This window comes from Cydia strobilella, chromosome 16, assembly GCF_947568885.1.
Source record: "Cydia strobilella chromosome 16, ilCydStro3.1, whole genome shotgun sequence".
NCBI classification, from domain to species: domain Eukaryota; kingdom Metazoa; phylum Arthropoda; class Insecta; order Lepidoptera; family Tortricidae; genus Cydia; species Cydia strobilella.
The window spans coordinates 4,209,184-4,219,736 of NC_086056.1; the positions used below are offsets into that span (position 1 = coordinate 4,209,184).

The following is a 10,553-nucleotide window of genomic DNA, read 5'->3' on the forward strand; positions in this document are numbered from 1 at the left end:
TACTATCTTTGTCTTACACTAGTACAAGCACCGAAAAGAAAAAAGTTTTTTTGTTCCTATTTACTGACATTGGTTTGAGTTTGACCAACAACTATATTAGTAGGGTGTGTCATTTTCTAAACAAATTGAAATTTTAAGTGGTCACGTTTTTTCATTTGTAGTCTCCCTCTTTCGCACACTCATGGTATGTTCATAAAGGAGGGCTTCCCTTTTGCACACTTCAGCTATTTTTAAGTGCGTCATTGTAGATCTGTAGTTGCAAATTTTTCTAATTTGCCAGCATTTTCTATTGACAGAAATGTGTCCTACCTATATAGAATCGATTACATTATATATAAATAGTTTGACAAACAGTTTCCGTAACAAAATATTATGTTAAAAAGAACGGCCCATTGACATTTTATTCACAATTTCTAATACCGTCAAACAAGCTAACTGCCTACAGGGTAATCGCCCCAACGTGAACAAATATTGAGGTAATTTTTACCGATATTGTATCCCCACGTTTATGACGTCATCTATGCAAAGAGTAGTATAATATATATCTATGTATATCCCTTACGGGCACATGCGGTAGGCCGCATCTATAGAAATATACTAGATCTATGGTTGGCCCAATATCATATAGGCAGACCAAAGGCAGAGTTTCTGTAGATCAGCCTTTTGTGCTTGTGTGGTGTGGAAAGGCCCTAAATCTATAGCCCGCTCCAGAGTGTGGAGTCTAGTTCGCTAATCTGCGAAATCGACTCCACACTCGCGTTCGCAGCTTCGCGCCGCGTACACGAGTGTGGAGGGCCCTTATTGTAATTAATGTTTACGAAGTTGGCTGAGATATTGGCGTACAGTACATTTAAATTAATTATATTATGTATTTAGAGCGATATCAATGTCAAAAGCATATAAATAAATAAGAAGTAAAACACTTATTAGGTTACATTTACACCGTCCGAAACTTTACAACATTACGTAATCATTGCTGAAAGGTGAAAACGTAAACATTCAGGAATCGTAACCATTTCCGAGAATGCGCTACGTTTATCTGTCAAAGAGGCCGTGGTTGAAGTGGACAAAGATTTGGAGTCGTAATTTACAATATTTACCAACGATGTCTGCCAATTCGCCACCCGGGACTAGCGATGGTAGCTATTTTTTCACCTATTTCTTGCCGGTACGCATAGGTTGAAGATTTAATTATGTTATTGACTTTCAGGAGAAGATTCTTTAGATGCGTCGACCGTCCCGCCAAATCATATAGAAACTATGGGCGCCCGCCTTCGGGATTTGGATGTAGACTCTATCCGTAGATACTTGGCTCAAAAACTCGGTTTCTATGAGCCTACGGAGCCGGCAGCGCCGGTAGAAAAGGTTTTAGATGAAGTCAACCTAGACGGCATCGTGAAATGGATCAAAGGATCGCGATGCAAAAACATTATAACATTGGCGGGAGCGGGCATTTCTACGTGTAAGTACCATTTATATTCAATCTGCATAACTAATTGAAGAGAATAATTTATGTAAATAAAATACATCATGTTTACAATCAGCTACTAAAGTGGAATATTTTGGTTACATACTGTTTATGTACAAAACAAATTCAAGGTCAATCAGTCTGCGCGTCAAATATGGAATTGTCCAGTTAGATTAGATTGCAAGCATTTAGTTACTTATTGAAGTATAGGTGATATACAACATTTTATTTGAAGGTTTTAATTTATCTGATATTTACTTGCTTACTTTGAGTCATGTTTTGTTTATTATTTTGGTAACTTCAGGGTTCGAAATTATCCAGATAATTATAGTCTTTGATAATTATCGCGATAATTATCTGATAAATATCCCAGGTATATTTATTTTCTTTGATATTTTTAGTAAATCTTCGTAAAGTTTAGGTTATTATCAAATCGATAATATTCAGGTATAAAAATCACGATAATTATCAAGATAACTATCATTGATAATTATCCTTTACTTTCATCGAATTTGACAACCCTAAATAGCCGAAAGGGATACTGCCATATATTAGAAAGGGATAGCATGATTCGACCCGCTGTCAAACTTCGGTATTGTAGGAAGTTTCCTTTCTGTACGGTAGTACTACTATTTATTCTGTGGTAATGCATCGCAAGTCGCAACCATGATGTGTTTTTCAGTTTATAGTTTTAAAATATATTGTTTGTAATATGTATGCTAGTTTTAACCTCGTAAGGCCCAATGTGCATTACTATGTACACTTTGTTTCAATCTAATTTAAACCTTACAAAAACTACATAAAGTAGTATTTCTTTTGTTTCATTACTTTGTAAAACAAACCAAAGTCACCCTAATATATTATACAACAAGGTTCAAATTATAAATAGGGAAACTGTGTATGGTGGGCCTTACGAGGGGTATTTATCTATGGGCCACTAGTTGCCTGGAATAAAGTTTTTTATTTCAATTCAAAACTATATTTAAATCTGCCTAGTAGTTTTTTAAAAGCACTACAAGTTTAAAGTCTAAAGCCAGCAAGAAAGTAAAAAAACGGCCAAGTGCGAGTCGGACTCGCGCACGAAGGGTTCCGTACCATTACGCAAAAAACGGCAAAAAAAAAACTGTTGTATTTGAGCCCCACTTAAATATTTGTTTCATTCTCTTTTTAGTATTTGTTGTTATAGCGGCAACAGAAATACATCATCTGTCAAAATTTCAACTGTCTAACTATCACGGTTCATGAGATACAGCCTGGTAACAGACGGACAGACAGACGGACGGACAGCGGAGTCTTAGTAACCCGTTTTACCCTTTGGGTAAAAACTATAAATTTTAAACATACCTATTTTCTTCCAGCGGCTGGAATCCCAGACTTCCGGAGTCCAGAAACGGGTCTCTACCACAACCTGCAGAAGTACAACCTCCCCGAACCGCAGGCCATTTTTGAAATCAACTTCTTCCGACAGAACCCCAAACCTTTCTTTCTGTTAGCCAAAGAGTTGTTTCCGGGAAGCTTCAAGCCTACTGTGTCTCACTATTTCATCAGGCTTTTACATGAGAAAGGTACTCATACTCATATACTGATAATTCCGCTACTTGACGCTAGATGTTGACTACGAAAATAATAGTCTTTCTGGTAACAAAACTGATCTATGGAGTGACCACTCTATGTCTACTTAATTCTCTTTGGTCTCAGACGTCTCAGTACAAAAAGTACTGAGGTTGACTGAAGTACAAATACGAACGTTTCCGAGAAAATACGATGGCAAAGGATTTTTTACTACATCTGAACATCTTCATCATCTTCCTCGCGTTATCCCGGCATTTCGCCATGGCTCATGGGAGCCTGGGGTCTGCTTGACAACTAATCCTAAGAATTGACGTAGGCACTAGTTTTTACGAAAGCGACTGCCATCTGACCTTCCAACCCACAGGGGGAACTAGGCCTTGTTAGGATTAGTCCGGTTTCCTCACGATGTTTTCCTTCACCGAAAATAGACTAGTAAATATCAAATGATATTTCGTACATAAGTTCCGAAAAACTCATTGGTACGAGCCGGGGTTTGAACCCGCGACCGATTGAAAGTCGCTCTTACCGCTAGGTCACCGGCGCTTTTTTTGTTCACTACATCTGAACATACAAGTGTAACTTAAAAGATAAATAAAATTCCAGGTCTTCTCCTCCGCCACTACACTCAAAACATTGACACTCTAGAGCGCGGCGCCGGCCTCCCAGAGGAGAAGCTAGTGGAAGCCCACGGGACTTTCTACACGTCCCACTGCATCGACTGCAGGAAGGAGTACCCTCTTGAGTTCATTAAAGGTACAATACTCTTCAAACACCACACGTACAGTATCAATAGTAGCGATGAAACAATTAAAAGATGTGTCCCGCCGAGTTTGTTGCCGGTCCCATATCCCCCCGATTTAAATCTTTTCGGGGCGGAGGTGTAAAGTTATGAACCGCGAGCCAGGCGCAAATTTCGTCAGTCATCGCCTCCCGGGCGAAAACTCGTATATAGTGGTTAACGGCTATGTATGATGAACCCTCGTGAACGTCAGCTGCCGCTCCGTTGGTGGGTTGTGGAATGGCAGCCACCGAAACGCGTAACACGGTCTTTCCATCGCGATACAACCGGCTGACGATTTGTTTTATTAACAATAGCATCTAAACGGCAATCGGTAAAATTTGGATAAAAGCTCTTGAAATTCTGTGAAAAATGTGTAAAGCAACATTTGAATAACTTTAATAACAACTTACTTGTACATAAAGTATGTACACAAATCCCAATGCCACTCGCCAAAGATCTATACCGACCAATTATTTTATATTATGCAATAGTACCGACAAAACGTCTCTGATTCACCCAGCCAGTTATGTTTTCATTTCTTATCACTGATCAGGGGCCTACCGCCAACCTTCTCGGTACGTTCGTGTTTTTGTTGCCATTCTATTCGATGATGAGATGATTTTCATGCACTGCTATTGATTGTAAATGAAGACTTAGGCTCTCCGAAACATGTTATTTCCACAGAGCATATATTCTCGGACCAAATCCCCATCTGCACCGCCTGCCCCGGCGTAGTTAAGCCTGACATTGTGTTCTTCGGGGAGAGCCTGCCAGACCGCTTCCAGGACTGCCTGCAGGAGGACTTCCAGCGCTGCGACATGCTCATCATCATGGGCTCGTCACTGGAGGTGCAGCCGTTCGCTTCCCTCATCGACATGTGAGTGACAGATCTGTAGTGAGGACATAGATAGATAAAAACTTTATTCATTTCCACAACATACATGGTACATAGAAAACATAGTGTTTGGAGAGAGCCTGCCAGGCTTCCAGGACTTCCAGCACTGCTAAAGGTCGATTTATATCTACAGAGTGTGCCCGGCACGTTTCGTGGCAGTCAAAACAATATTTTTCTATACAGGTGTCTGTCGGCGTCTGTGCGGCCGTGTAACGATAGATATAACATCCTTTCTTTTAAGATACTATGTTACTTAAGAAGAATTAATATTTTTTGTCCATTCTTTCGATCGGCATCATAAAATACGGGTGATTTTTTTTTCACATTTAAGTCGGTTCGATTCCCAGACGAAGCAAGTAATTTTGAGAAAATCTTTGAATGCAGTATTGCTAACTTTTAAAAATAACATAAAGTATTTCAGCAAAATATCCTATCTACGATATTTAAGGTACTTTTCCTTCATGTCCCATAGTTTTGGGACGCCCCGTATACCTGGCATTATTTTTCGTAAAATCGTATGTCGCGCATTATGTACGGTCGGTGCCCCAACTTAAGTAACCAAGTTGCCATACTAATTGTATAGAAAAGTGGATACTCATGTTAGGGAACCGACGTTCACATTCGGCTCATAAAAAGCACGCAGTTTATGAAACCTCCCGGCATCGGCAGGGTCCCCGACTGGTGTCCGCGCCTGCTCGTGAACCGCGAGAAGGCGGGGCTGCGCTCGCCGCTGCTGCGGCTGTGGGGGCTGGCGGCGGGCGGCCTGCAGCTGGACGGCGACGGCGACGCCACCAGGGACGTGGCGCGGCTCGGGGACTGCGACGCCGGCTGTCGGGAGCTGGCCGTGAAGCTCGGGTGGGGGGTGAGTGCTTTTTACATTTTAACTACGGATTGCAAACCGGACTGATTTTCAATTCAGCCGGATTTTGGCCATAATCCACAATAACAAATATACATGGTTCCTCTGTCTTTAATAGTATTTATGAAGTAAAGGATTTTTAAAATAAAATTTGCAACTACTACAATAAATTACTTTTTTTTTTTTTTAATAACCTGTATTATCCCACTGCTGGGCAAAGGCCTCTCCCTTAGATTTCCATGACTCCCGTTGTTGAGCTGTTTCCGGCCAGTTATTAGTGAAGGTGTCTAAGTCGTCCCGCCATCTCCGCCTGGGCCTGCCACGTCCGCGCTTCTTTTGCGGCATCCACTTGGTGGCTATACTAGCCCACCTATCCGGATGCATGCGGCAGACGTGACCTGCCCAGTCCCACTTCAGCCTAGCGGTCTTCTCCCCTACGTCAGCTATGCCTGTTCTGGAGCGCAGTGTAGTGTTTCGGATGCGATCCATCCTTGTGACACCTAGAATGCTGCGCTCCATTGCTCTCTGGCAAACCTTCAATTTGGACTTCTGACTCTCGGTGAGACTTTTTGTTTACGAGTAAATAATGTTAAGTGGGGTAAAAGAAGTTATGGGGCACGAGAAACACTTATAGGGAAAATAATTGTTAATGCTAATGTGTTAATTTGTTTCCAGGAGGAACTCCAAGCCCTGGTAGCCTCCGAGCACGCTCGGCTAGAGCAGGCGGGCTCGCTGTCCGCGCCTTACGCCCCGCACTCCCCGCACGCCGCGCACGCCTCGCACGCCGTGCACGCGCCGCACGCTGCGCACTCCCCGCACGCCTCGCACGCCGCGCACGCCCAACACGCCCCGCACGCACCGCACGTGTCGAAGCCGGGCGTCAGTTCACCGCTAGACCCTAAACTGTGAGCGTAAAGCTAAGGTCTGATGTATATCGAATACTTTACCGCAGCCACAATGTTCGTTTGCTCCTGAATGTGGATGTGTGCGTGTACATTTTCATATAGTTGAAATTCTCTGAGGTGATTCTTTGGCCTTAAGCCTTCGTCTGTTAAACTAGAGGCATTGTTTATTTTAAGCGGCGCGGTTAGCTCAATCCGTCAAGAGTGAGGAGCAACGAGCCCGTTTAAAAAGCAATTTTGCCTGTTTTTTTGGTTTAAAATCATGTAACAGCTCATTCGGAGATGACAACACGGATACGATCTTGGACAAAAAATTTTTAGCATGTGAGGTATTTTGCGAAGAAGCGCTGGTGGCCTAGCGGTAAGAGCGTGCGACTTTCAATCCGGAGGTCGCGGGTTCAAACCCCGGCTCGTACCAATGAGTTTTTCGTAACTTATATACGAAATATCATTTGATATTTACCAGTCGCTTTTCGGTGAAGGAAAACATCGTGAGGAAACCGGATTAATCCCAATAAGGCCTAGTTTCCCCTCTGGGTTGAAAGGTCAGATGGCAGTCGCTTTCGTAAAAACTAGTGCCTACGCCAATTCTTGGGATTAGTTGCCAAGCGGACCCCAGGCTTCCATTAGCCGTGGCAAAAATGCCGGGACAACGCGAGGAAGATGATGATGTGAGGTATTTTGCGATCGCCCTATCAATTTTATCGCTTTTGCGCAAATACGCCATCTACAAAAATATGAAAAATAACTGACGCACTTCGATTTTAATAGCGGATAATGGCGTTTAAAAGCTGAAAAGCAATTCATTCTGTCAATAAACAGTGCTTGCATAGAAAAAAAAGAAGTACTGTCTAATAAATACTTACTTACTTACTGCTGTGGCGCGACGACCCGAAGTGGATCTTGGCCTCCGACACCAAAGACCGCCATGCTACTCTGTCCAAAGCCGTTTCTGTCCAGTCGACGGCGCCGAGTTCGCTGAGGTCTAATAAATACAAAAGTTTAAGAGTGATCACAAATCGTATAATACGTCATATGAAAAGAATGACCAGGAAATTAAATATTTGAGATATGGCAATATGGGAAAACTGACCCCATATCAACCTATGGAAAATAAAATACACAAATGCAATGTTAATTTGGACGTTTATGATCACAATTTTCGCGTCTGTGTTAAGTAAGTTCTTGTTTATTTTAAATACATTTATTTATTTTTTGACTTGACCATGATTGTATCAATAAAATCAAATTTATTTTCGTATTTGGTTTGCAGTGTGGTTGCGCTTTCACCAATATTTAGACAAATCCCGGTAAAAAACCAAATAGTGATTGATTGAGTGTTTTTATTAATTGAGTAATATCGTCACTTTGTTGAACTGAATTTAGAAACTTTTTTACCTCGAAATATGCTACAAAACTAGCCAAAAATGAATTCAGCGCAACTTTTGTTTTAACTTAAAATTATTATTTTTAGCAAGCATTTTATTAATTGACCAATTTTACGCCTTAATACGATGGCATAAGGTTTATTTATGACCAGTTAAACGTGTCTTCATGGACTGGTAGACTATTAAAAGTCAATAAATGTATGATTGATTTATATAAAAAATATTAGAATTAAGTACTTATTTAGTCACCTTTGCTTAGCACTAGGACGTTATTTGGAATAGTTTTTTGATATTTCTCGACATTAAAATCATAAAACTTAGGAACAGTCTTACTTTAAAAATAGGTATACAGATGTAGTGTATAATTGTTTTCTATCCTATTTTCTCGGAAACGTTCGTATTTGTCATGCTACTTCAGTCAACCTCAGTACTTTTTGTACCGAGACTGACTGAAATAGCAACTATAGCAAGACATGTTCGTACGTTTCCGTGAAAATACGATGGAAAATAATTAGGCACTAAATCTGTACATAGTTTACTTAGCTTAGGCACACTGTTAAATATGTAGCTTCGTTCGCCATGGTATATCATAGTGTGTGAAAAGCCTTTCTTTCATCTTAGCGTATATCCCGGTTGCATCCCAAGCTACTGCTTTGCAATCCAGGGATCGCTGTGTGATTCGCCTATATCATGATAATAGTGCATCGTAATATAACTTTAATTTAATCGAAATTAAACTATCGTTAGACATATTTCAAAATATTTAGATCACTACGGTTTCACTCACTATTATTTTTAGTCGCTTTTGGCGGCATGTTTCGGACTCTTCTGGAGTCCTTCCTCAGGCACGACTGTCCGCGGCGGCTCTACTCCGTGCACCGTAGTGATCTAAATATCTTGAACTTTAATTTATTTTATTTTAGGACATTGTTTAAATAAGCGTTGTGTCAGTTTTAATAATGGATGAGAAAATAATTAATTTTATAAAATATTAACATCGAATTGGGAGTTTGTAATAACACATTCGCTGCCAGCGCGAGCGTAGCCGATACGTGAAAAACCGTATGTAGCGAAAAGCGCCTACGAACAGAACGCACCCATAATTAAGAGCGAGAAAGAGATATTGCTGTCTCGCTCTTAATTATAGGTGCGTCTTACACGCAACGCTTTTTAAGCTCTCGTGCGTATGGGGCCTAACGTTCGCTAAATTTTATCGTATGGGAAGTGTCATAGTTTTAATATAAAAACTTCCTTGAGACACAGACATATTAACCTTTTCGACGCCGTGTCAAACACAAAAGCTGTCATCCAGACGCCACGTCACCGAAGTGTCAAAACTGAAATTTAACTTTATGCATAATGCATGTAGGTCTATGTTGCTCTGTGGTCTGTGACCGATTAATCGGTATTTGGCGTTGAACCTACGGTGCGTATATATCGGTCATTGGCGTCCAAAAGGTTAAATATTTTAAAATGGATCACTCACGTATTTTAACCTGCCGCCTACGTCTACCAAATGCGGAAATTACCGATCAAAAAAGCCAAATACATTTGTCAAATTTTTTAAAATAAACGTATCCTCTATCTACCGCGGCCGGAGATCTCCGTCCAGTATTTTGTGCCCCGTATTTGTTACGTACGGAGATTACCAGTCTTGATACCCGCAGTCAAAAAGGGGCCCACTGATCACCAGTCCGCCGGACGATATCGGCCTGTCAGTTCTTCGAAATTTTTTGTTCTAACTGACAGGCTGATGTCGTCCGGCGGACTGATAATCCGTGGGCCCCTTTATAAGCATCAAAATACGTATATACGGTACGCTAGTCTCCGTCCTCGGTAAATAAAGGGGTGCTTTTTTTGCAGTTTGTAGATGACAGGTTAAGTCGAAAATTGCTCGACATGTTTCACTCTATACCGAGAAGATCATCGAGAGCTCGCGTTGGCGGACCGGCGCAGACATGTCGAGCGATTTTCGACTTAAAATACGTAAGTAACCCGTTTTAATATATAACCAACCTTCTTGGAGGATATAACCAACGGAGACGCCTTGTCTGTAATTTTCTGTACAAAAAAGTCTGCCAATTCTTGCAGGGCAGGGGAACGTCAAATCATAGAGTAACTTATACTAGAGCGGTACTGTCATAGTAAATTTTGTAACCCCAGTAAATTCACTGCCATCTGTCGACACACTTTAAAACTAAAAATGAAGATTTATAAAAAACGATAAAATGTATTTAAATATGGATAAATGATTTTTTTATTTGCATTAATTATTTTTATATGATTTTGACCCATGTTCTTTCACTGATATGTGATAAAATTATAAATAACAAACGAAACCGTCAACGCCCTCTATACGAGAGTAGGCCAAAACTAGTGGCGCCATCTGATCGAGAATCAAATTTTCTTGATTTTTCGAGGCACGTTTTTTCCTTAGACTGTATCCATCTATTACGGAGTTATATCTATCTTTGGTCAAATGTATAATTACATATGTAACGTCAAAATAGCCATGTCAGATAAACGTCAGTCCATATATTGTGTATGACCATTGGCCGACTATTTTCGACAGAGGGGAACGCCTGTTAATGGCTTCCCGCGTTTGGTTATATCCTCTTAGTATTTAATAGTCATAGTTCACTGCGGATGTGGTTAAATATCCAAGGTATATTATAGATGGCGCCAGCA

At 40.8% G+C, this 10,553-nt stretch overlaps 1 protein-coding gene across 1 annotated transcript; it reads left to right on the forward strand.

Annotated features, from left to right (window-relative positions):
• The first annotated feature begins 864 nt into the window (after positions 1-864).
• On the forward strand, positions 865-9,269 carry LOC134748350 (NAD-dependent protein deacetylase sirtuin-2-like). Its single transcript, XM_063683128.1, has 7 exons — positions 865-1,139; positions 1,211-1,462; positions 2,827-3,033; positions 3,644-3,793; positions 4,506-4,698; positions 5,386-5,578; positions 6,251-9,269. The coding sequence occupies exons 1-7, from the start codon at positions 1,025-1,027 to the stop codon at positions 6,482-6,484; spliced, it is 1,344 nt and encodes a 447-aa protein (XP_063539198.1). The 5' UTR covers positions 865-1,024; the 3' UTR covers positions 6,485-9,269.
• Positions 9,270-10,553: the final 1,284 nt, after the last annotated feature.